The sequence below is a fragment of the Balaenoptera acutorostrata genome, chromosome 7 (assembly GCF_949987535.1).
Source record: "Balaenoptera acutorostrata chromosome 7, mBalAcu1.1, whole genome shotgun sequence".
NCBI classification, from domain to species: domain Eukaryota; kingdom Metazoa; phylum Chordata; class Mammalia; order Artiodactyla; family Balaenopteridae; genus Balaenoptera; species Balaenoptera acutorostrata.
This window is the reverse complement of record NC_080070.1, coordinates 23459110-23486482: the sequence shown is the minus strand read 5'-3', so window position 1 is coordinate 23486482 and position 27373 is coordinate 23459110. Positions and strand designations below refer to the sequence as shown.

Here is a 27373-nt window from a genome sequence, read left to right as displayed (position 1 = left end):
CACGTGTAATGTCCTTCAACTCTTATGTGCTGTCTGAAAATGCCTACTCATCTTTCAAGACCAAGGTCAAGCTTCATCTCTCGCAACAAAAATACCCAAGTGGGCTGCAAATTGCCCCTTCCTCTGTTGTCCCTCTGCTACTCATAGATTGACAAAGTTCACCTCTCTCTCCTAGAACAGAGAAGCCATGTCTCACTTGTCTTGGTAGCATCTTTCCTGCTTTGCAGAAGGTCTGACAGAGAAAAGGCACTCAAAATATTTGATTAGAAACAGGCTGAGAAAATATTAGGATACCATTTCACATTCATTAGACTGGCAAACATTAGAAAGCTAGACAAGTGCTGGCGTGGATATAAGTAAACAGAAAGTCTCACATGCTGCTGAAACGTAAAGCCTGGTACAACCACTTCCAAGAGTAATTTTTTCATCTCTAGCAAAGCTGAAGATGTGCACCATTAAGACCAGCAATTCTACTTCAGGTTAAATACACTGGGCCATTATTTGTCAAAAGTAGAGCATGATTAGCATTTTTTTCAGAGAGATATCTCAAGGGTGTATGGCTAAACATTTTTTCAGAGTAAATATTATTATAAAAGTAAAGTTTCTGTGTGTGTGTATATATATATATGGTGTGCGTATATATACATATATGCTGCGTCTCACTGTAAAGTACATTTCTTATTGTGTCCAATGAACAAAAAAGCCTAAAAACACTGTCATAGAGAAACACATACGTGCTCAAAAAGACATTCATAAATGTTCTTTACAGCACTATATATAATGGGAAAATCAGGAAATAACCTAAATGTAAATTAACAAAATGGGTAAGTAAAATATGGTATATGCATGTAACTTTTTTCTTTTAATTTTATTTATTTATTTATTTTATTTTTGGCTGTGTTGGGTCTTCGTTTCTGTGTGAGGGCTTTCTCCAGTTGTGGCAAGTGGGGGCCACTCTTCATCGCGGTGCGCGGGCCTCTCACTATCGCGGCCTCTCTTGTTGCGGAGCACAGGCTCCAGTCACGCAGGCTCAGTAGTTGTGGCTCATGGGCTTAGTTGCTCCGCGGCACGTGGGATCTTCCCAGACCAGGGCTCGAACCCGTGTCCCCTGCATTGGCAGGCAGATTCTCAACCACTGCGCCACCAGGGAAGCCCTATTCATGTAACTTTTACAAACGAATTAAAAATGAGTTACAGATGGAGACCACCAGAGATGCATGGCTCCCCCTGACCATCACGACAGCAATAGAGTACCAACGAGAATGATGATTAGTAATAAACGGTATAATGGAAGAAAAACTGAGTTACAAATGAAGTAGATCTACTTCTATCAACATCACATCTCAAAAGTAATACTGGGGCTTCCCTGGTGGCGCAGTGGTTGAGAATCTGCCTGCCAATGCAGGGGACACAGGTTCGAGCCCTGGTCTGGGAAGATCCCACATGCCGCGGAGCAACTGGGCCCGTGAGCCACAACTACTGAGCCTGCGCGTCTGGAGCCTGTGCTCCGCAGCAAGAGAGGCCGCGATAGTGAGAGGCCCGCGCACCGCGATGAAGAGTGGCCCCCGCTTGCCACAACTAGAGAAAGCCCTCACACAGAAACGAAGACCCAACACAGCCATAAATAAATAAATAAATTTATTAAAAAAAAAAAAAAAAAGTAATACTGAACTAAAATGTATGCTATCATTTATTTAAACATGCAAGACGATGCTACATATTTATGGATATGTACATGTATAAGAAAGTCTTTTAAAATGATTGGAAAGATAATTCAACGTAGTAGCTACCTCTATTTCATAAGAGAGGGAGGGAAGTAGAATCTGGAAGTATTTCACAGGGGGATTCAATGTAACTTCAGGTCTTACTTCTTTTTAAAAATAAATTCTCTGAAGCAAATAAGGCAAAATGTTAATAAGATCTGACAAAACTGGGTAAATGGGTCCTCTTTTACTATCATTATCTTATTCCTCATATTTGTTGTGGTGCTCAAAAAAATTCGTCATTTTAAAAACATTCTAGATGAGCAAATAACTAGAATAAATCAAAAGAAAAAAAAAGTAATCTTGCAAATGTCCTGGTGTCTATAGCTCCAAATCAATACATACACATTTTTCTTTAAAGCTAACATTTGAAATGCTTACATATCAGACACTGTGTTAAGCTCTAGGTACACAGTCTCACTTAATTGATTCAACAGCCTCTGTGGCAGCCACTATCATTTTTCTATTAGGATGACTATATCACCGCCTCTGGTCTTTAATTTTGAGGGTCCAGTTGTATTTACCATTCCACATTTTCTGAGGGCAGAAAAATGGATTAATCTATTTTTAAAAGATTTTAATATAGATTCAAATCAAAAGGGTTTCTTCTGCTCAATTTTCAGTTAATCCAAAGAATCTATTCCAAAATCACACCCAGCTGAAATTTTACTAAAATGTATCCTACCTTTGCAGTTTGTGTAAAAAATAAATACATATACAATGAATGCTAATCTAGGCTCCATTTGGTCACCTTGCTTTAAAAAATCAATTCAATGAATATGTGGGTACACTTCAAGTTCATTCTATGTAAATTGTTAAATTTTTTTTAAAATTTATTTATTTCATTTATTTTACTTTTGGCTGTGTTGGGTCTTCGTTGCTGCACGCGGGGTTTCTCTAGTTGCGGCGAGCGGGGGCTACTCTTCGCTGAGGTGCGCAGGCTTCTCATTGCAGTGGCTTCTCTTGTTGCAGAGCCTGGGCTCTAGGCGTGTAGGCTTCAGTAGTTGTGGCTCGTGGGCTCTAGAGCACAGGCTCAGTAGTTGTGGCTCATGGGCTCTAGAGCACAGGCTCAGTAGTTGTGGCGCACGGGCTTAGCTGCTCTGCGGCATGTGGGATCTTCCCGGACCAGGGCTCGAACCCGTGTCCCCTGCATTGGCAGATGGATTCTTAACCACTGCGCCACCAGGAAAGCCCTAATTGCTAAATTTTTAAAAGATGTGCAGCTGTAACAGCTAATTTAAACTCTAATTTAAAAGCTGAGCTTATAAATTATTAGAATGTGTGATAAATATTTTCCCCACTAGGACAGCATTGGTTTTAAAGCAATCTTTTGGCACTTTGTCTTTTTAATACTGTGTTACCTTATTTAGAGTAAGACTATATGTTTTCTTACTCTGAAAATGGATAATCTCATCACGTGAATATTTCCTCTATGGAAATTACATGATAAATGTAATTACTGTTAATATTCTTTGATGTGATAATTGTACTACGATTATATAGGAAAAGTCCTGACTCTTTGAAGACGTATGTTAATTAGGCTGAAGTGCTATTATTATTATTATTATTTTTTTTTTGCAACTTACAAATGGTTCGACCAAAAATATATATGATAAAGCAAATATGGCAAAATATTTATTATTGAGTCTACATAGTGGGAAGGTGTACAGGCATTTATTTACATTTTTCCCACTCTTATGTATCTGAGATTTTTCATAGTAAACTATAAAGAAAAATTTCCAGTCAATATCTGTTGTACAAAAACCTTAATACTGCTAACATGCAATTCTATCTGAATTACCCTTATCAACTAACTTCCAGAATGAAATGAAGTTTTACCTGCTTTTGTAGTTTTACTCATAAAAATGTGGCAGCTGAAAGAAAAAGATCTACAATGGGGCCAAATTAAAGGCGTACCAGTATATTTTAACCCGTAAATATTACTGCCAACCTAGAATTGGTTCTGCTGTATTATTAATCATAATTTAAGGCAAGCAGGACAAGCTTAGACCCTTTTTATGTGATTAGAAGTTATGTAGTAATTTAGAAAAATCATAAAACTGATAACCAATTTTCTCAATCACAACATTTCCAACTAATAAGCCAAACTTTGGCAAAAGGATCTGTAATTTAATACCTTGGTCTTATCTACCAGTGAAAATATCCCAATTATCAATTACAAATAGCTAAGGTGATTTATATTAGATAGGACTGGTTCTAAAACATGGACGCATTCTCAAATCTTGTTCACAACACCAGGGATCAGGGAAAAAAGATGAAAGAGAAATTTACTGGCTTGAAATTACATTAATTGTTTCAAGGAATTCTAACACGGGCCTTCTCCCATCTACTATACCATACTGCCTCTCAAAATATACTCTACATGAAAAACAAAACTGAAACAAGACATGAGGGTACCACAGCTTCCCTCTCCTGAAATATACAGTGAACAGATACATTCACCCCACAGGACAAAATCAGAGGCATTCTTAACTTGGCTGCTCCCCACTACCAGTCAAGGATCATAACATCTTGCCTCAATTTCATCATCTATAGTAATGGTAACAGTTGTTTCATTCACAGAGTTGGTCAAAGTTTGACCTAAACATGGTAAACAAAGCATGTGAATTCTCAGGTAAACAGGTGGTGAACTACCACTGAATAGAGTTTGAATAATTTCACTTTCATAATACTTCAACTAATTCCAGGGATCTGTTTCTATGAAGGAGCATTTGATAGGCTTTTGATACTCAAACTTAATATTAATGCAGGTTTCTAATTGTGAAGCAACATTTTGCTACCATATTTCAAAGTCAGAAATGAAGATGTCAAGGTTTTCTACTTCATACTTCTAAAAGCCCTAATAAAAATTCATACCAAGAAAGTGATAAACTGTAAAAACTTATTTATTTTTACTACCCATATCTTTCTGCAAAAATAGTAAGATTCAAAATAAGATTTTAAAGTTATGCTATAGGGACTTCCCTGGTGGTGCAGTGGGTAAGAATCTGCCTGCCAATGCAGGGGACACAGGTTTGAGCCCTAGTCCAGGAAGATACCACATGCCGTGGAGCAACTAAGCCCGTGCACCACAACTACTGAGCCTACGCTCTAGAGCCCGCGAGCCACAACTACTGAAGCCTGCATGCCGCAACTACTGAAGCCCGTGTGCCTAGAGCCCGTGTTCCATAAGAGAAGCCACCGCAATGAGAAGCCCATACACTGCAATGAACAGTAGCCCCCGCTCACTGCAACTAGAGAAAGCCCACGCACAGCAACAAGGACCCAATGCAGCCAAAAATTAAATAAATAAATAAATAAATAAATAAATAAATTTGTTAAAAAAAAAGAGCAGTGTTTCCCAGCCTCTCTTGCAGCTAAGGTTGGTCAGCTGACATTTCTTGCCCGGGATATAAGTGCAATTCATAGGCAGGGACGCTCAGAAAAGCTGGCAGTCCAGTGGTTAAGATTCTGTGCTTCCATGGCAGGGGGGTATTGGTTCGATACCTGGTTGGGGAACTAAGATCCCACATGCTGCGTGGTGCAGCCAAATAAATAAATAAACAAACTGTATTTAGGAAAAAAAAAAGTCGGTGGGGGGAGGACTGTCTTGGCTAGTTCTCATCCCTTTGCCTTACACCTTTCTTCCTCCTCCTGCATGAACATTAATGTGATGGTAGGAGAGATCCCTTTAGGAAGTGAGCCACATTAAAGATGGGTAAAAAAAACAAAAGGAATCTGAATCCCTGACAACACCAGCCTTGCCCTTATCTGCCTACCTGCTAACTCCATGTTATACATTATTTCATATCTTTTACTAGCAGCCAACTACAATTCCTGAGTTATTCACTAAGCAAATACATAGTAAATGCATTCACATACATTATTTCAAATAATCCTTCAAACATTCCTATAATGATATTTTCTTCAGTTTTTTGGATGAGGAAACCACATGCAGATGCAAATTCAAATATGCCACTAAAGCCTATGGTCATTCCACTATATTTTATTTTTCAAAAGTAGTTCATATCTGAAAAAGTATATGCATTTCAAAATACTATCTTAATCATTCTTATATAATGTGCCATAAAATCCATGTATTCCCTTCTACTAACACCATTAAGATCCTGCCAATCCACGGCCAGATTTCAACAACCTATGTGAGCAAATTCTTTACCAAGAGTCCTTCTTCGGTTGACTACAGATGAGAGATCATACCTCCAGCAAATAACAGGTGTGGTCCTACTGGTTCCAGAGTGTCCATTGGATGATAAAAAGCAACAAAACTCAGCCTATTCACCTTACAGCAACCCACATAATCATGGTCACACACACTGCACTCTAGTACATACATACTTACAGTGACAAATAATTTACAACCTCTGATCCTTTCATCAGTCTAAGCCACCAACCACCTGCCATCCCCACAGGTGCCTTTTTGCTTACTTACCTCCTGTCTCTATGAAATTCAGCTTCCTCCAGAAGCCTTCTCGAATAGACTCAACTCCTTACTTTTCCAAGCTCCTACCCTCTTTTTAAACTTTTTAAAAAAAATTTATTTTTGGCTACATTGGGTCTTCGTTGCTATGTGCAGGCCTTCTCTAGTTGCAGTGAGTGAGGGCTGCTCTTCGTTGTGGTGCGTGGGCTTCTCATTGTGGTGGCTTCTCTTGTTGCGGAGCACGGGCTCTAGACACGCAGGTTTCAGTAGTTGTGGCACGCAGGCTCAGTAGTTGTGGCTTGCTGGCTCTAGAGCGCAGGCTCAGTAGTTGTGGCGCACGGGCTTAGTTGCTCTGCAGCACGTGGGATCTTCCTGGACCAGGGCTCGAACCCGTGTCCCCTGCATTGGCAGGCAGATTCTTAACCACTGCACCACCAGGGAAGCCTTAAACTTATTTTTAAGGATGGCTTTGTTATTTATTTGTACAGTATCTTTTAATCTTCGTATTATGGTCCTATTCATTTTTTTTTTATAGAATTAAACAGAGGCACAAGGTTAATAATAGAACCCAGTAACTTATCTTTTACTAGACCTATTCAAGAGAACAGAAAAAGCTCTAAAGATGAAGAAATGAGCATCTGTACCTTCCAGGTCCTGATAAAACCACACAGAATAAATATTAACAGTGTTCAGATTCAGAATAACAGACGCCAAAAGTGAGCTTGTGAATTCCTCAAGCTTCAGTAAAGTATTAATAGATTTAAAATTATTTTAATCAAAAGAATTTTTAAAAAATTTAATTCTGCTACTCTTCTTCATTCATTTTCTAAGAGCTACACAGTAAAACCTTCTTTACAACAGAAATGGGAATAACTCAATACTCATCATTATGGTCCATCAACAATATGATTAAATAGAAACACAAAAAGCTTTACATATAAAAAACCCAAAATTTATATCATGTTTTACGTTTTATCTTAAAAGCCTGAATTCCAGCCTTAGAGTCTAGTCTTCCAGCTTGGAATAAAGATAACTGCTTTATGAATGGAATATTCTGACAATGGGCCCACTGTCAACTGCCCATAGTCAACTCAGTGCCTGACAAAAACATTTAATGCAGCATATACTGTAGCCCAAGAAGTAAACTGCTATCCAATGTGTTTCCTCCTCATCTCCACACAAGAAGCACTACCTTATTTCATCACATCTACAACACATCAAGAAAGAAAAAAGCTGACAATCAAACCGACTCATGACCAATTCTAAGACATCTCAGTTTCAAAGACGTTAAGGGAAAAAAGGTCTTAGAATCTGTGAAATATGATGTAAACCTGACATTCTTTACTAACATAAAATCACTTGCCATCTTCACACATCAATTTTCCTTTTGGCTAAATACGTATCTACATGGTTTACTGTACAATTCAATCTGATTCAAATATGTTATTAGAGAACCTACTATTTTGCCAACACTATGCTATATACAAATAAAGCACATCCTAGACTTCATAACAACATGACAACCTCTCTACTGACACACATTTGTTAGAGTAGCAGTTCTCAAACTTTTTGGCCTTAGCACCCTTTTCACTTATAAAATTGATGACCCCGAAGAGGTTCTTTATGTGTAAATATCTATTGATATTTACCACTTAAAAAATTTAAAACATTAATTCATTTAAAAGTACTAATAAGGGATTTCCCTCGTGGTCCAGCGGTTAAGACTCTGCACTCCCAATGCAGGGGGCCCGGGTTTGATCCCTGGTCAGGGAACTAGATCCCGCATGCCATGACTAAAAGATTCTGAGCACCGCAACGAAGATCCCTCCTGCCACTACTAAGACTCGGCGGAGCCAAATAAGTAAATAAATAAATAAATATTTTTAAAAAGTACTAATAAATCTTACGCATGTTAACATATCATCTTTATGAAAAAAAAAATAACTAATTTCCAAAAGAAAAAACAATTTCACAAATCTCTTTGATGTCTGGCTTAATAGAAGTGAGCTGAATTCTCAAATTTGTTTCTGCATTCAATATGGTACAATATGTTTTGAATGTAGTTAGCAAAGAGAAGAGTAGTTTAACAGACTTTTCAGAAAATTCTGGACGTTCTTCACTGATATTACACCAAAACTTGACAAGTGGTAGATTCCTAAAAGCTAACGGCAATGTGGCATCTGAAATAGTACCAATGAAATTTTCATATTGTTACATTAAAACCCACTGGTCCACCTTGTATTTTAAACAGATCTTTTATCCAAGCATGATTTTTCTATCACGCATTAGCCGTTCAGAAAATACTGGTTCACTGACTTATACAGATCTTCCAAACATTGGCACATTTCATCACACGATATCAAAAAATCATGTTAATATCACCACTGATCTCATCAGAAATGTCTAAGTATTAGACAACTGTCAAGCATGTGGTGGCAGATACAAGTTTTCCCAAATTCTGATTTTCACTTTAAAGTTTGTATATTATCATCGGCAACACACACTATCAGTTTTCCTTAAAGTGATGGGCTCACTTTGTTCCCTTCTGAGAAAATGTCTGACAAACATCCAAGTCTGAATAACCATAGTTTGTCGGTCAGTCATACTTTCAAGTTCAAATGGCGTTCAATTAAAAACAAACAAACAGCTGGTCGCCCTAAGTGCTTTTTCTGGAAACCACCACCATACTTTCAGTATGCAGGAAAGGTGCTCCCCATTTCAACACACAGAAGAGTAAAGAGACATGTACTTGAGGGTCAAAAGTTATTAATTGTCATTACTCCTTATCAAGAGCATGTTCAAGTGAAACTGCCTTTTTTAAAAACTGTATTATGTGTTGTGATGAAGAATGACTATTAATATGGTTTTGGTGTGCTAAGGCTTCGATAGTTTTGTGTGTGTGTGGTTTTTCTTTTTCTGGCCACGAGGCATGCAGGATCTTAGTTCCTTGATCCCTGCAGTGGAAGTGCAGAGTCTTAACCACTGGACCGCCAGAGAACTCCCAAGGCTTTGATAGTTTTATCCACTGTTGGTTTTGGCCTTTGCACCATCAGTACCAATGTCACTACAGAATAAACAAAAAAGGCAAAAAAATTAATTAATGTAACTATGAAACAAGTTTTGACCTTACCGTCTCCCTGAAAGTATCCTGGGGATCCCCAGTGGTCTGCAGGCAACTTTGGAACCTCTGTGTTAGAGGGTTCAAATGATTGAAGAACTTACCAAAAACCTAAGGAGCAAAAATTTGTTCTTCCCTAAGAGCCTGTGCACGCACACAGAAAGAAAAAAAGTATACTCATGTGTCTATACAGTTTAAATATATCACTAAACCTCAAGTTTTGCATCTGTAAAATGAGATTTTAAATATCTCACTGTTACAAAGACATGGAAGCAACCTAAATGTCCAATGACAGATGAATGGATAAAGAGGATGTGGTACATATATACAATAGAATACTACTCAGCCATTAAAAAGAATGAAATAATGCCATCTGCAACAACATGGATGGACCTAGAGATTATCATACTAAGCGAAGTAAGTCAGAAAGACAAATACATGATATCACTTATATGTGGGATCTAAAATGTGACACAAATGAATTCATTTACGAAACAGAAACAGACTCACAGACAGAGAAAACAAGGTTACCAAAGGGGAAAGGGGGTGGGGGAAGGATAAATTAGGAGTTGGGGAGTAGCTATTATATATAGAATGGATAAACAACAAGGTCCTGTATAGCAACTGTATAGCACAGGGAACTGTATTCAATATCCTGTAACAAACCATAATGGAAAAGAATCTGAAAAAGAATATACATATATATACACACACACATATATATGTGTGTGTGTATATATATGTAACTGAATCACTTTGGTGTATACCAGAAACTAACACAACATTGTAAATCAACTATACTTCGATTAAAAAAATTATTTTTAAATATCTGGCTATTACAAAGTATTTCCCCCATTATTCTGAGTAACTAAAAATAGGCCGCATATAATTTTTATAGCAGGTGTGAGCTGTTAAAGCATTTCTTAAATCTCCTTTCCTCACAGAGTATGGGTAAAAGGTAAAAATAAACACAAAATAAAGTAAGGTCCTCAAAAAAATCCTGTACAAACCAAGAAGTTCATAGTATCAAATATTAAGCTAGTAAAAGTCACCTTTAGAACCACTAACTTGTAAGGGGGAACTTGAGACACTTTACAAAGTACAAAATAGAGTACTAGTAAGCTAAATGATTTGATGAGTTTAAGGTATTCTATTTTACAAGTGAAGTAAAAAAAGTTTCGGCTGTTTCTTTCCCCAATCCCCTATCTTAATAATTTCCTTTGATCTTAAATAAAACCAGCAATCAAGGAATCTTTAAAATGAACTCCTCTGAAAATGGCATTTAATAAACTAAAGTATTAGCATTTAGGACAATTTCAGAACACAAACACACATCACATGTGGAAAAATGAACAGTGTACGTGAAATGGCAAATGGCATCTGCACATAAAAGAACTGAAGTCCTTATCATATAAGGAAGATCTGCCTCTCTCCTGTGAGGTTTCCATATTGTTTCTATACAGAAACACAGTGTAAAACTGATCCAAGGACTTGGTGGAAACCTGTGGTATATTATTTATCAAAATTCATTTAACAGGTGTTTCCTGAACACCTACTTCATATGCAAAGATAAATATGTGCTAGAAGGGACAAAAGCATGAGAAACTCTCATAGGCTCCAGACCCATCACAAGGAGGACTTAACTCTGTGATCTCAGCACTTTCAACCAATCTCTGTTAACTCAGGTTTCTTATTTATGTAAAGTGAGTCATAACATCTCAAAGCAAGGATTGTACCAGAATAAATGTGAAATATATTAGAATGAGAAGTAGTACATTACAGAACAAGTATAATGGGATAAGAAGGGTAGAATTGAGGATAGAATGGGGCAGCAGCATAAAATTCAGCTACTTGCTACTAAGAGATTTTTTTTTTTTAATACAAAGGCTAATCTGGAAAAATGAGAAACCATTAAAAGAGTTATTAGCTCTGTTCACAAAAAAATGGCTCACCAAGGTGAACGGATAAACAAACTGTGGTACATCCAGACAACGGAGTATTATTCACCTCTAAAAAGAAATGAGCCAAAAAAAAATACAGGAAGGAAATTTAAATGCAAATTACTAAGTGAAAGAAGCCAATCCGAAAAGGCCACAAACTGTATGATTCTGGAAAAGGTAAAACTACGGAGACAGCAAAAAGATCAGTACTTGCCAGGGGGTGGGGTGAGGTGAGGAGGAACGAATAGGTAGAGCACAGAGAATTTTTAGGGCAGTGAAAATACTCTGTATGATACCATAATGATGGATACATGTCATTATACATATATCCAAACCCACAGATGTACAACACTAAGAGTGCACCCTAATGTAAACTGTGGACTCTGGGTGATAATGATGTGTCAGTGTAGGTGTAACGAACACCCTACTCTGGTGGGGGATATTGATAATGGGGGAGGCTGTTCATGAGTGGGGCAAGGGGATATAGGAAATCTTTGCACCTTTCCTTCAATTTTGTTGTGAACCTAAAACTGCTCTAAAAAAACAGTCTTAATTTAAAAAAAGCCATCCAGGGCACTCAAACTTAAGAAAAGTGAGCAAAGGAAACAGGGGTACAAAAGAACCAGCTGAACATCTGCCCAGAGTCATAACGCCAGTAAGATGGCACTAAGTGCCACACTACTGACTCTTAGCACCGACATGACATCCAGGTGCTCGCATTATTTAAGGTCAAAGGTCTAAAAATGCACTAACAGGGTCACTAAACCAGTAAACAGCTGGTTACAAACACTTGACTCACATACCACACAAAAACCAAGGTGTCCCCATGAGTTGATACTGAACTATTCATAAATTCTGAACTATTCTCTACAGTCTTAAAGAATATATTACTACTAGCAAGATAGTAATTCTTGCTACCTTGCTACCACAATTTCCTCACTATTTTCAAGGACTCCCCTGAGACATAAATACTTTGGCTTAACTTTTAGCCTAGAAACCAAATGGGTTTGGCCAAATTTTAATCTCTATTACTTTTTCAGAGGTCACTTACCCAATAACCTCAACTATAAATACACTCTGCTCAAGAAAACAATGTTTTGTATATACTTTAAGACTTTCATCATATGAAAATCAGTTAGTGTTATCCCAGGGAGAAAGGAGAAAAAAATCAGCCAAAATAAAAATACACCAAAAACTGTCAAAGTAAACAAGTTGTCTCATTTGAAGGAGTAAGCTTCAATTGCTTAGAAAATTCTGAAGAAAAAGTGAAGTTCTACACAGTTAATCTTCCCATAATAATTGAATTCTGGTTAAAACCGCCAACTACAATTATGTCAAGGTTTTCACTGAAACTACAAATAGAACTGCAAAAAACAAAAACCAGAAACCAAAAAACAAAAAACAACCAGATATCTAAATGGTGAAAAATATGCTCCTTTAAGATAGAATAAAATGTGTCTATGGGCCAAAATAATGACCCTTTGCTAGAATTCACAGCTAATAACATATTCTTCTCTTATAAGTTAACTATATAACTAGTTAATAACAAGAAGACATACAAAATGTAATGGCATTTTATCACTACCCCATTCCCAAATTCTCTTTCTGATCTAAAACTCTTCAAAATGATAGAATTCCTTGAGTTATAAGGCTTTTTTTTTTTTTTAATGCTATTCTTGTCTGCTTACATTCTTTTTATGTATATATGTATGTATGGATGGATGGCTGTGTTGGGTCTTCGTTTCTGTGCAAGGGCTTTCCCTAGTTGTGGCAAGCGGGGGCCACTCTTCATCGCGGTGCGCGGGCCTCTCACTACCGCGGCCTCTCGTTGCCGAGCACAGGCTCCAGACGCACAGGCTCAGTAATTGTGGCTCACGGGCCGAGTTGCTCCACGGCATGTGGGATCTTCCCAGACCAGGGCTCGAACCCGCGTCCCCTGCACTGGCAGGCAGAGTCTCAACCACTGCGCCACCAGGGAAGCCTGAGTTATAAGGCTTTTAACTAATATTTTTGCAACTCATCCTAAGTTTATCTTCATTTTCACATGTTATTATAGATCTAAAAACAGCCAAATGCTGAAAGTTAAATTTGCATGCAAATTGCTAAATAAACAAACCCATCAAATCTGTGTGCTCCTAGGCCACATCCTATTTTTACATCCTATTTTATTTCAAAAAAGGCAGTACCAATTTACACTTCATTCAAAATCAAGTGTAAGTTCTGTACAGAACCCACTAATAACTAAGACTAATGCACTATTACGTTATGATCAAAAGTCAAAAACAATTACTCCCTCCAGGAGGTGGAGCCTAACTCCTCTGGCCCCCTTGAGTGTCAGGTACACTTAGTGACTAGCTTCCAAAGAATAGAATACAGAAGGGAAAAATAGTAACTTCACAGTGGAGAAACTTGGCAAGTGCCACCTAAACTAAGTGGATCAAAGTTAACATCACCGGTAACGTCATGAGGACACAGGTACCCCCCCACACACACCCGACTTGTGATAAGAAGAGCGCTTCACCTCTGCAGCATTCTTTCCAAAACCCACAATGAGTTTGGCTAAATATTGTTTTGGCTGCGTTGGGTCTTTGTTGTTGCGTGCGGCTTTTCTCTAGTTGCGGCGAGCGGGGGCTACTGTTCGTTGCGGTGCACGGGCGTCTCACTGCGGTGGCTTCTTTTGTTGAGGAGCACAGGCTCTAGGCGCACGGGCTTCAGTAGTTGTGGCACGCGGTCTCAGTAGTTGTGGCTCGCAGGCTGTAGAGCGCAGGCTCAGTAGTTGTGGCACACGGGCTTAGTTGCTCCGTGGCATGTGTGATCTTCCCGAACCAGGGCTCGAAACTATGTCTCCTGCAGGCGGATTTGTAACCACTGCACTACCAGGGAAGTCCCTTGGCTAAATTTTAATACCTCACTATTATGAGGTCTAATCATGAGGGGAAAAAATCAGATAAACGGAAATTGAACACTCCAAAAAATACCCGACCAGTACTCCAAAACTGTCAATGTCATGCAAAACAAGGAAAGAGTGAGACACTGTCACAGACTAGAGAAAGCTAAGGAGACATGACCACTAACTAATGTGTTATCCTACATGGAAGCCTGGAACAGAAAAAAAACACGTTCATGGAAAAACTGGTGAAACCTGAACAAAGCCTGGAGTTTAGTTTACAGTAACATACCAACGTTGGTTTCTTAGTTTTGAAACACGTCTCAGTAATATAAATAACAGGGGTGACCAGAACTGGGTGGGGGTACAAGAACTCTATCGTCTCTGCAACGTCTCCGTAAATCTAAAATTAAAAGTTTACCTCAAAAAAGTAAAAAGCTATCAAAACAATAAGGCAAAAACAGTAGAAAAAAGGCAGGGCAGCTTACATCCCAAGCCTTCTGTTATAAAAATCATCCCAACTTTTAAGAAACTAAGCATCTAAAGTACATGCTTGGCTGTCTTGAGACTAATAATTAAAATTACCATAACACAAAGCAAAACTGATCCACTAGAGACACTCAGTTTAAATATCAATAAAAATGTAGGCAACTAAATTGTCCTCAAAAGATATATTTTAAATATCTGGAGAGTATTAAAAGATGTAAGGTATCTATAAGCACTATTATTTCCACTTCATGACTTTGCAGAATGCAGGATATTTTAGTAATGCATTTGTGGCATTATAACAGAAATATCTCTATGTCAAAATTTAAAATATGATCTAGGGGAAAAAAAAGGACAAAGGTAAAAAATATTTAGATGCTTAAGTACCAAACTGTTTCAAACTCTGATGGGATCCTACCCTGGTTCTGGGCATATTCTTTTACTCAATTATACTCACATTCCCTAAGTTTACCTTTTAAAAACCAAAATATAATTTAGGTAATTAAATACATAAAATTTTGAAAGAACAGCATGCTGCCATTCTATCCTGATAAAAGCTTTCATAAATCAGGCACTTTTACAAGGCTTACTTTATTTTAAAATTATTGACAGGGCATATACAATTCAGACATCTCAAGAATACCAAATGCAATGCCATCTAATCTACTGTTGTAAAGAGATAACATAACATTTATATTAAAACCTATTAAAGTCATTTTTATTTTTCTTTATGACACATTCATAAATAGAATTAACTGAGGCATTAGGCTATACTGCTTTTATTCTATTTTTCACATAACAAATGTGATTACTAAGAAGTAAAACTGATTTTATAAGTCACAGATGAAAAGCAGACTCCTTATTTCAACTTTGGCTTTTATTTTTTCTATCAATAATAAAAACAAAGTTACCAGAGTTTACTCTCCTAATCTGAAGCAGTACAGCCAAGCATTAGTATTTCTCAAACTGTTACTTAAGGCCACAAACGATATTGCCTAAAAAGAATTATTAATTTCAACTCAAGGAGCCCTTATATTCAGAAAGCAACCACTGCTTTATAATACTATTATCTGCATTCCAGGTTTTCTCCAAGTAGAAAAACATGCTAAAAATCTATGAAAGTGTAATACCTACTAAAATTTAACTTCAAATAATAAAATGTCATCAGAACTTCATCAGAGCTGACAAAACACTATAGGAATGACATTTAAGAAATAAACCAGCCAGAACTGACAGACTAAAATCATTACGCTTTACCCAATTCTTTCAAATGAGTAATAAGCCCCGATTTAAAAGCATAAATCATACACTAACTTTTGATTCTATAAAAAATAGGATTTCTAACTCCATTTTTCACTAAGCAAATAGAAAGATAAGACATGTATCTCTGTCAATTAAGATAATCCAGTTCAAAGGCTTGAGCATATATACCAGATCACCCTGCAAAATGGAGAATAAGCACAAGTAGATGTGGTATTTCGTTAGTCATTCTTTGAATTACAAGGTGCAAAGGGGGGAACTCCCTGGCGGTCCAGTGGTTGGGACTCCACGCTTCCACTGCAGAGGGCACAGGCTTGATCCCTGTTTGGGCAACTAAGGTCCTGCATGCCACGCAGCGCGGCCAAAAGAAAAGAAAAAGATGCAAAGGGGCTAAAACTTAATCCCAGGAATCAGCTCCCATGGGGCAGGGGACTACTCCTATCTATCTTGCCTGAAGAGCACAGGAGAATGCTGAGTGAGAGAGACCTCTAGACTTCCTACCTTGAAGACTTAAATACAGTCAGTTAGCAGCTCCTGAATCTCAGAAACACTGGCTAGACTGTATAAATTCAGCTTAGAAAAACCAAATTCTTCGGAGGCAATGAGAGACAAGGGCCTTTAAAAGTGTAAGAACTCAAGATTCAGGTGCCAAGTTCCATCATGTCTCACTCCACTGAACAGAGTTAAGACAAATCTAAGGCATAGCCTATTTTTACCTTCAGAGAATGGATACCAAAGTTGTAAGCTATTATACATTTTTAGCATAAGTAAGTTCAAGTTTGATATATAATTGCCAAATTGCACAAAGTGAAATAGGCCAAGTATAGTCTGATTTTCAAACTTCCAGAAAAAAGAACCGGACCTCACTACTACTTTTAATTAAGGAAACACCTCTCCAAAGGTTTATTTGTGTACTTTCCTGCCAGTAATTTTAACTCTCTTGTTTGATTTCTAGAAATTAGTCAAAATATAAGCTAGGCACACTAATAGAAAAAAGACATACAGACTGAAATATATGAAAAGAAATTAGTCTTTATGAGCCACCAATATAGTCTTCCTGATATATATCTGTTAACATGTTACAAAACTCTTAGCTAAGTCTCAAAGGAAAAGCCACATTAATTACTCAAAGACAGATAGAATCTGGTACCTAATAACTATTCTAACCCAAGAGGCTGTAGAAAGAGAAAAGCAAGTTAAGTATTCACAAAAAGGTGAATGACTCAATATAGGTATACTTAAATATATGTCATTTGATAATCAAAGACAGCATTCAAGAGCGGCAATCCAGATAATGAGACTAAAGAACACACACACCACCAAATGTAAAATAGATAGCTAGTGGGAAGCAGCTGCATAGCACAGGGAGATCAGCTCGGTGCTTTGTGACCACCTGGAGGGGTGGGATAGGGAGGGTGGGAGGAAGGCGCAAGAGGGAGGGGATATGGGGATATATGTATGCATATAGCTGATTCACTTTGTAACACAGCACTGTAAAGCAATTACACTCCAATAAAGTTGTTAAAAAAAAAAAAAGAACACACTCAAAGGTCTACTTCCTCTCCTTCTTCCATTCATAAAACAAACCTGATTTAAAAGTACTTTGTTTTTGTTTTTTTTTTAATCTCTAAGGATACAAATGAATAGAAAGGCAAAATGCAGGGGTTTTTTGTTTTTTGTTTTTTCTTATTATCATCAAGATGGTGGCTCTGGGTGAATTGAATGAATTAGTTGGCAAAATCAACAGATGCTAATAATGTCAAAATTGTGTTGCCAAGATCAGTAATTCTGTGATCAAATATACATTATGTTCTATATTTTAATATACTTACTTAAATATACTCTAAAGCAACATTGAGATCAGCCACCAAATTAAGATAAAGTTAAAACTCCTCTTGTCAGAAAATGCCACAAGCATTTAAAATGAATTTCCCTCCTGTGTTCATCCATTTCAATGTAAATATAATTTGTAATAAAGATCCAAAATGTCCAAGAAATCATCATGGGATGATTTCATTGTAGGAGCCTTAGTTTGGATTAGTGATCTGACCGAGTACCAATTCCCAGCTGTGAGACTCTGAAGGTGACCATTTGTTAACGAAAAAAAGCCAATCCAGTTTCTTTCCTTTGGAGCGAAACAAAAAGTGTGATCTAGTTTCAAGCTTTGTTGCCAAGGAGACTTACTAATTTATTTACAGATTTAGATAAATAGATTAGCAAAAGGGTACTAAACATTCAGTAGTCTATAAGACCATAAAGCAATATATCTAACTATATTACGCCTGGTGATCTCTTATGAACACAATTCTAACCGACTCAACGTTCTACAGGTAGACACTGCAATGGAAATGTTTACCCGAATTTTTGAATTAATCAACCTTTCAAAACTGTCTACACAGTAGAAAGTCAACTGATTAAAAAGCAATATTCAGATAACCAAAGTTATACTGGACCATCTGAACAAAACAACTAAATCTATATTCACTAAGCTGAGTAGTAACCCAATTGCTCATGAAGTAACATGAACCAGGCACACACTGTATCTAATTTTCTATTTATATTACATCAACTAAGATTTCATAATCCAAGAAACCTTGAAAAGTGTGCATGATAAAAACATAATACATGAAAAAAGAAACACTTTGCCTAATACTAAAAAGAAAATGCATAATTTACAACATTAACAATTTCACATGTAGGGAATATCTCTTACTTTGATACATAATGCCTCCTTAAAAGTGGTTTAAAAGTTAGAAACCACGAATTTGAACAAAAGACATAAAGATTCCATTCCCTGATCCCTAAATATGGTCCCTCCAAGTGCTACAGTCCAGGTACCTTTTGTGAGCCCAAAGACAGACCCACCAGCCATGCCTGTCCTGATGATGACAAAGTCCAGCCAAGCCTCTCCACTTCACATGGGTTTCCTACTCCTCCCTGACTTCACTGCAGGGCCAGGTCAAAAGATCAGTAGCACCTATTCAAACCACCTACCCAATGCCCTAGATACCTAAAAAGCACGGGAAGGCGGAAAGGATCCTTCATCCCTCATGTGCACAGAACTGTCCTGTGGGGCTTTCCACAGGCTCTTGAGGATTTGGGTTCTGCCAGGCTTGGGCAGGTGCTCCCACGAGCACCAGTCTGCAAACAACCAGCCACCTTTCCCAAGCATCTGATGAGGTACAAGAAGAAACTTTAATAACCTTAGCACCCCCATAAAAGTATAACAATTCTTCTCATACCCCACCTGAGAATCACTAAAGTAACAGCCTCTCAAAAGTACACAGTGACTTCTCTGTGTTTTCAAAGATTTCTACATTGCACTTGAATTACACTTCGGCAATCTGGAACTAATACACTCTAATATATATGCTCAGAGCACCATCCTCGTGTTTGAGGACTGAACCGAAGTCTACCCACCGAATAAACTGTCACTGACTCCAACATGAAACAGGTTGTCTTTCTTCTTGTTAGCCAAGCTAAAAATTCCAGTTGTCAGTAATAAGATGTTAACTTTTTAAGCAACATGCATGTAAACTCCTATATCTAAATTCAAATGTTTGTAATTTATAAGAATGTGACAGTAACAAGTTTTACAAAGCAATGTCTAATTTTTCATTATGGCAATGTCTAATAATTAACTTATAAAATAATTTACATAGGATGCCAAAAAGTAAAAAAGCAAAACAAAAAGCCCCACCACTTTGTTAAATATTAACTTTAAAAAAAGATTCCAGGAAAACATATTAAGGGATGCCCGCTTAGAATCTGTTTCCAGTTCTACCACTGAGTTGCTGTGGGTTCCTTTTACCTGAGTTCAGTCCATATGAAAATTGAAGATACTATTCAGACCTTAACAGAGTCCTATGTAAATATTTGTAAACTGCTGTAAATGTAAGTGGAGGTGCTAAGTAAAACTTATGTTAAAAAAAATTCTTATCAATACTCTACAAAAAGAAAAGGGTACCATCAACAAAAAGTGTGCTTACCTTTCCACAAAAGTATAGTCTTACTAGCAAATGCAAAAATAAAACAGATATTTGTGACCATAATTCTTGAAGTACCACTTCAAAGGGTCACAAGAGAAAAACATTTCACAATGAAAACTTAATTCAGTAATTTTGAATGGGGGAAATGGAAGAGCATCCACAAAACTAGCTTTGACAGAGTTAGGTTAGAAATCAGTGCTTAGGATCATGCTATTTAATGGGATTCCTTTAAAACACACAATTGAAACAGGAATTCAATGTCACAACATAATTGTGTTTGAAATAGACACCATCATCAGTAAAAGTTAAATTTAAGCTACCTGTTAAAAAGTTAAACCTATACCTATCACATGATCCAGCTATTCCACTCCTATATATTTACTCAAAAGAAAAGAAAGCATATATCCACAGCAGCTTTATTTGTAATAGCCCCAAACAGAAAATAACCCGCATGTCCACAGAAGTGAATGCATAAACAAACTGTGGTACAGCCATACAATGAAATAGTAGTCAGCAGTAAAAAAGGAAAGAACTACATGGTAACAACATGGGTGGATCTAAAAATATGAGGAAAGAATTCACACAAAAAGAGTATATACTGTATGATTCCATTTATATAAAATTCTAGAAAATGCAAAATAATCTACAGTGACAAAAATCAGATCACTAATCTGATGGGGGCGGGTGTAGGGAAAGACTACCTAGGGGCAAGAGAAACTTCGGGAAAATGAATATGTTCACTATCTTGATTGCGGTGATAGGCTTCATGGGTGCTACTTATGTCAAAACTTACCAAATTATACCTCAATAAAAGACAAAAGCAAAAAAAAAAAAAAAATCAAGTCACCAAAACTAATTCTACAGCTCTTGCCAGTCAGATCTATCTGCTTATGAATGTATTATGTTTAACCTACCAACTCACAGTAGGCACTCTGAGAAGTACAAAAGTATCCCTAATTCAAAAATCACTATTATCACAAAAAAACATGAAAATTTAAATAGAGATCAGAACTCATCTTTCATCACCATGCCAGGCTGACTGCTTCAGTGTTGAAATGACCAACTAAAACACAACAGAACAAAGTGAGAGACCACTGAGTGTGGGGCCTCAAGAATTTTAATTAAATACTTTAATTCAAAGGCTTACCTTCTTTGATCTAGAATCCCATTTCTGGAAAATAGAAATAATCCAAAAATGCAAGAAAAGCCTTATGCACAAGATGTTAATTTCAATCTTATTTATCACAGAAAAATGGCAAAGAATTAAATCAATGGCACAGGCATGGAATGGCATATTACATGAGCTATTTATTAAATCTGATATTTTTAAATGGGAAAAATAGTTGCAAAAATATTAAGCAAAAACAGGGCACATACAGTATGATCAACAGGTTGACAATAATACATCCTGGGGGGAACCTATATTTGTAACCTATATTTCCCTCAATTTTCTTATTACTTGTATAATCCAATTAAGTTTTTTCATTGAAGTACTTTACTGAAATGTACACTGTAGGTCTACAGTTAAAGAGCTATTACACTGTAAGCACTTTTGCAGGTCTGAATTGCATGCCTAAAAATCCAATGATTCTTGGAACCATCAAATCTGGTAAGACTGAGATAAGATACTAAATTATATATATAATTATATATACATTTAATATATAGATATATCATGCAGGTCAAGGTGCTGGGCAAATTTCACAACACTAGAAAACCAACAAATCCAGGTTCTTGTAAAACACACACACACAAACAGGGTAAGGGATTTTTATGGGTCACATCTGCAAAGATTGTTTTCCCCTAAAAGCTGAATTTTTAGGCTTGTGTGTAATTTACTAGAACTGTACTGCAGGAATCAGATGTTCTGAACCTGTGAATGCTTACTCATGTAGGTTCCTGCTTAACCAAAATAAGTACCCGTATGTTATATTTGTCACCAAAATCTAGGCAGAGAAGACAAATTCAGAACACTGGGAGTTGCCAAAGCTTTAACTTTTAGCTTGAAGACCATAAAACTGTTCTACCTTCCATCTCATCATCTCAGTAAAACAGAGACCACAGGAAATAAAAGGCAAACCACAGGTTCCCAATTGACACTGGAGCTAGTTAAGATAACAAAACAGTCTACACTTTGAGCACAAATTAAAGAGCAACAAAGACTACTAATTTAGGGATAGTTACTAAACTACTGATTAACAGCAAAATACCAAAGCTGAAGGCAAAGACAAATGGCTACACTTTTTAATGTTTGTTTCTGTTTCAGTTTTTAACATCAATCTTTTAAATAACAGAAATGTAGATCCCTATACATCGCAATACATAAAATTCACTTTAAACTTTCTATTTCTTGAAGTCAATTCTGAAAGTAAATACAAGTTATTCAAAAAGCAAGGTGATACATACAGTGCTCACCTGCTATAAACAGTCTGTACTTTGATTTTTTCAAAAATTGTTTAACTAGTTACATAAGCACACACCAAATTTTCCACTACTAAACCCCCAGCATCTAGCCCCAAGCCAGGCACAAAGAGGGTGCGGAAACGTCTGAGGGGATGAACTTACTACTGAAAGCTTCTGAAACCCTAAGGCAGACAACCAGCATTCTGTAAGATTCACTAACGCTGTTAATGAATTTAGTATAAGACACTGCCCTTTCCTGACCATTACTCTTAAAGCTTTTGTAGGGGAAGCTTACATTTCTACCATACTTTTGAATCCCTGCAGGAGTCAGTTAAATAAATTTAAATTGGTAGCTATCCAGTTTTAAGTTACCACACTCCCTCTGAAAAAGGGACTCTTTGAAAACTCTTGGTATTATAAAAATAAGTTCCAATATCTCACACCAATAACAAATACAGCGCATGCCAAGTCCCCATTATTATCAGATCCACTTTTCTGATTTAACCTTGAACATTTCTTGTACTCTAACAGGTCAGGTTTTCCTCTCCTCTTTCTACCCCTTGAAAACACACTTGATCCTGTAACACCACTCACAAGGCCTCCCCAGCCCCTGCTTCTTTTGTATATAAACACACTCTGGTCACACACTCCATCAGCTGTTTGGGAGCTCCGCCCCTCCTCCTTTTCCGGGTAGTAACAGAGCAGCCAATGAGCTGTGAGGAGCTGTGCCTGCGGCCTTTTGCCTGCATACGCTTTTCCAAAACAAGCAGCTCCAGCCTTCAGCAGGGGCCACTGGTTCACAGATAAAAGGATCACCAGGCTGTGCAACAGGGTGAGACGAGTAACCCCCACCAACAAGGAAACCCGTGTAATCTGAGCTGTTTGTTCCTCCACCCAGGAGAACTTAAACCGATATTCCTTTAGGGCAAATCACGCTTTAAGGTCACCAGAGTCCCAGTTCTCAGACAATCTAAATAATCAGCTAGGTTCTAGATGGAAACCCCAAAGCTTGCCAGGCTGGGAACAGCACAGTTATCACCAATCTACCTCACTCTGCAAACAAATGGCAACACTATTCAACCACCATTCCACAGGATTTGGGCTCACTGCAAGTTTCTTGATTGGGACACATTCCTACAGGGCCCAAGTCATGTACATCAGTTTGAGGTTTGCACAACCCTCAGCAAAGGATCAGAAGAGAAACAATGAATGAGTCAGAGTTTCAGAACATAATCGCCCAGCAGATTATTAAGTGCATCGGTGCAAAACACTCACTCCCTCCATAACTTGGAAGTCAGCTCTCCTCCTACCAACCCGTCACAAAAGAAATATCACCGACTCCAAACAACAACCAGAGACCAAAAGAACCTAACGAGGTGGTGGAAGGCGGTGGCCAATTAGTTACACATCCTCTTTTCTCCCTACCCCCCACACCGCTACCTTCCTACTATACAGGTTCCCTGCCAGGCTGTAAATCGTGGTGGCATAATTACACTCAGGAGACATCCAAAAATGGGCTGAAACAGGAGACTGCAAGGAAACCAGCTATCAGCCTCCACACCAAAGAAATCAAGGGGCACTGAGGGGCAAAAAGCAAGTACATTCCTTCAGACCTTTCCTACTTCCTCTACACCTTCCTTCATTTTCAACCCTCGGCCCTTTCACACCATTGTATTCATTTTAGTAGTGTGTTGCTTAAATTCTGTGGTAAGTGTACCTTGCTCAAAAATTGTTGTCTCCATTTGGGCCTACTAATGTGAATTCAACAGAGAAAGGAGGCCAGAAAATCTCTCACACCCACAACACACATGCACACACAAAAGGAAATACAAAAAATTGAACTTAGACAAGAAAATAACAAACACGAAACAAAGATAACCCCTGGCTTTTAAATCCCGAGGCTGTTGTCCTCCTACCTCAGACATCTATGATTTTAAAGCGCCTCTGCTTTCTTTTGTCAGAAAGGAGGAAGGTGGGGAAAGAACAGAAGGCCAATGCATCTATGCCTTTCTTCATCTTCTACTAAAAATAAGCTATGAAATAAGCCACTTAGGCAAAGAAAAAAAAGAGAGACACCCTGCTGTTCTTTGTCTGTTTTCCTCTCCCTCTCCACCCCCCCCCCCACCCCGACTCCTAAATACGGTAATCATTCTAGATGCCTCAACTACTAAATGAACAAAAGGCACTGTATGGAAAAGGCATCAGGTCAAGTTAGGCCTCACCCTTTATCCTCAGTCTTCTAGAAAATATATGTCTACAATTTGAGAATCTGACATTGATCAAAGACAGCTGGAATTCTCTCTCCCAGCCCCATCCCAATTAAACATTAGGTAGAAATTTGCATTAGGTGTGACAGCAAATCTCAATTCAAGATAAAAATAACTCAGATTCTGCCACCATGTCATTTCCTAGTTTCTAAACAAAAATAAAACCCGATACTGCTTTGTGTAAAATGTACACACAGCCATAGTTACAAGTTTTCCTGCCACCTTATGAAAAGCCAACGTTACTGGTATCATTCACACATTGACAAAACTCAATCACAGCCACAAACAGCTCATAAAGAGTCAATTTCACTTGTGCCTAGACATATATTTGGTACACAATATATACTTTATTACTTGCTCCTCTCTCTAATCCCCACTCCCACCTCCCCAAAATTCTCAACTTCAAACCCTAAAACTTAGAAGTTCATCTACTGTTCCTAATTTCTAATCAAGTTTTGCTGAGTGAGGAGAAAAACACCTTATTCCTGAAAAGATTATGGTGGGGGGAAAAAAAAAAAATCACTTGCCCAGGCAACTTCCCTCCCATCCCCCACTCCCAAACCAAATGCAAAATCTACTTTTTAAAAACTTCAACGAATTCCATAACTGAGTATCTAACAATAATCACTGATCTCTACAAACAGGTAAAACATCCAATCAAAAACAGCAACAATAAAAGGAATAAAGAAGGAATTCACCTGAAGAATCTAGCCAAACAACTTGAGTTATATAAACAAAACCCTGCAACAGGGGGAAATGGTGGGGGGATGGGGGTGAGGGAGAGACAGAAGCAGGAGACAGGACTTTTTAACTGCGTTTCACACACTACCACTCCCCACCCCCGGGTCCCCCTCTCCCCAGGGATTAGTTGTTCAGAACACTGGGCTCATTTCCTCTCTCCCCCCACTCTCTAAATTACCCCTTCAAAAATGTCTCGATTTGTCACAGGAACCTTCGCGAATTTCTCAAGCTGGTCGTGAAATAATCAGCCTGGACTCCAACCAAAACCACTGCCTGAAGGACTCTTATCAGTTATAGCTTTCCCACTGCTACCTTCAAAGTACATAAAGTTGGGGAGGGGGGGGCGGGGGAGGAGTAGAAAAATAAAGGGTGTCACTTGGCAAGATCAGGGCAATTATTCCCCAAGAACCTTATTCTCATACGGAGAGTTTGCTTAAGTGGCTAGTACAGGGGCTATTTGGTCAAGGAGATCCTCTTTCTCTCCTTCCCCCTCAGCTGTCATAGCCACAATATGGAGGGTGGCTTGCTGGAGGGACTGGGGGTCCTCACCACACACAACTATGGGTGGGATAGGCTTTGTCGGTAGGAAGAAAAACAGTGGGGTTCTTCTAAGGACCACAAAGCTTAATAGGGGTCTCTGGTTTAAAACACTCAGAGCTCTTCATTACAAGAGGGGGCACTGAGCAGACTACTCTCTTCCTAATATAGAAAGGAATTAGGGATAAAGGAGGTCACTTGAGTTACCCCAGTTCAAGAAGCATTGTGAGTGGAGGGAGTGGAGGCATCTCAAGAAAAGGAGAAAGGGAATTCTTCGCTCTCGGGAATTTCTACCTCGAGTCCCTAAATCCAGAGCGAGCAAACAGGAAAAAGAAGGTGGGCTCGGTGGTGAAGAGAGGTCCTGGGGGAGGAAAAAAAAAAAAAAAAAAAAGGCCTACTTGGGAGTCCAAACGTCGTGAAGAAAAGTCACGGGCACTGGGGGTGAGGAAAGAGCGTGGAACAACGCACATTTCGGGGTGCTGCGGATAAAGGGGGAGCTGAGAAGGCTCTCGGCTCCTGGGAGGTGCCAAGGAGCCTCCGTAGGCACTGGGGGGAGGGAAAGGGGGGAGGGAGCCTCGGACAGTGGCCTGGAGTGCCCCAGGGCCCCTGCTTAGGTTTCAGAGGGTGCCCTGGGCATCCCCAAACCGCCCCCCACGTACAGCCCGAATTCCCAGTCCACGAAGGATACAGCTTGACCACGTCCGTGTCCATCCGCCTCTTTCCCGGACTAGGGGATGACATGGTGTCGCCGCTGCCTCCCCGTCGCCTGCGCCGCCGCCGCCTCTCTCCCTTCCTCGGCCCGTCTGTCACGGGCCCCGGGCCCCGGCTCTGAGGAGCCCGCGGCCGCGCCGGCTCCTCGGTGGAGGTGGCAACACCCCCGCGGTCCTGTCCGGTCCCGTCAGCCGCCGCCGCCGCCGCCGCCCCCCGCACGGGGGAACACCGGGCACCGTCCGGCCGAGTGGGGGTGGGGACCCCGCGGCGCCCGGCTCGGGCTGCCCCTCTGCGGCTTTGAGTCTCCGCTGCCCGGACCCGGCGCTCCTCTGCGCCGCGCGACTCTCCCTCCTGCCTGCGCTAGCTCACTCGCCTGCTCGCCTGCTCGCCCGCTCACCCTCTCGCCGGCTCCCTAGCAGCCTCCACGACTAGCAGACGACTCCAGCTCAGTCGGCCTCTCTACCCGAGCCTCGCTCTGGGCGCCGTGACGTCACCTCTGTGACGTCATCGGCGGGGCGGGCCCAGCTGGCGAAAGGGGTGGGCCGCCGCGGCCGTGGCGTGGGCTTTCTCGAGGGATTCTGGGAGTTGTAGTTCCTCTTTCTCCTGCCCTCCCAGCTCTCTGCCCCCTCCCCCAACTCTCCCACTCATTTAATAGCTCAACTGCCAGTGTCGTTATCATCATCATAAACGATAATGGTTAAAGAATGGCAGTATTATTATATTCATGTGTTTTAGGGTAATGAACCTCCTTCCCACATACACTGTTAAAAAGTCTGTTTATTTGTTTTGAAGAAGCCAAGGTGGCCGTTAACGCAGACAGGCACAAAAATCTA

The 27373-nt window shown here is 39.1% G+C and overlaps 1 protein-coding gene across 1 annotated transcript in view; it reads right to left on the bottom strand.

Annotated features, from left to right (window-relative positions):
* UBE2H (ubiquitin conjugating enzyme E2 H) overlaps positions 1-27024 on the bottom strand; it is a 102799-nt gene extending 75775 nt beyond the window's left edge. The window contains exon 1 of the mRNA XM_057549784.1: positions 26518-27024. Coding sequence (XP_057405767.1) covers positions 26518-26570 — 53 coding nt within the window. The 5' untranslated portion in view covers positions 26571-27024. The remainder of the gene's footprint in view (positions 1-26517) is intronic.
* Positions 27025-27373: the final 349 nt, after the last annotated feature.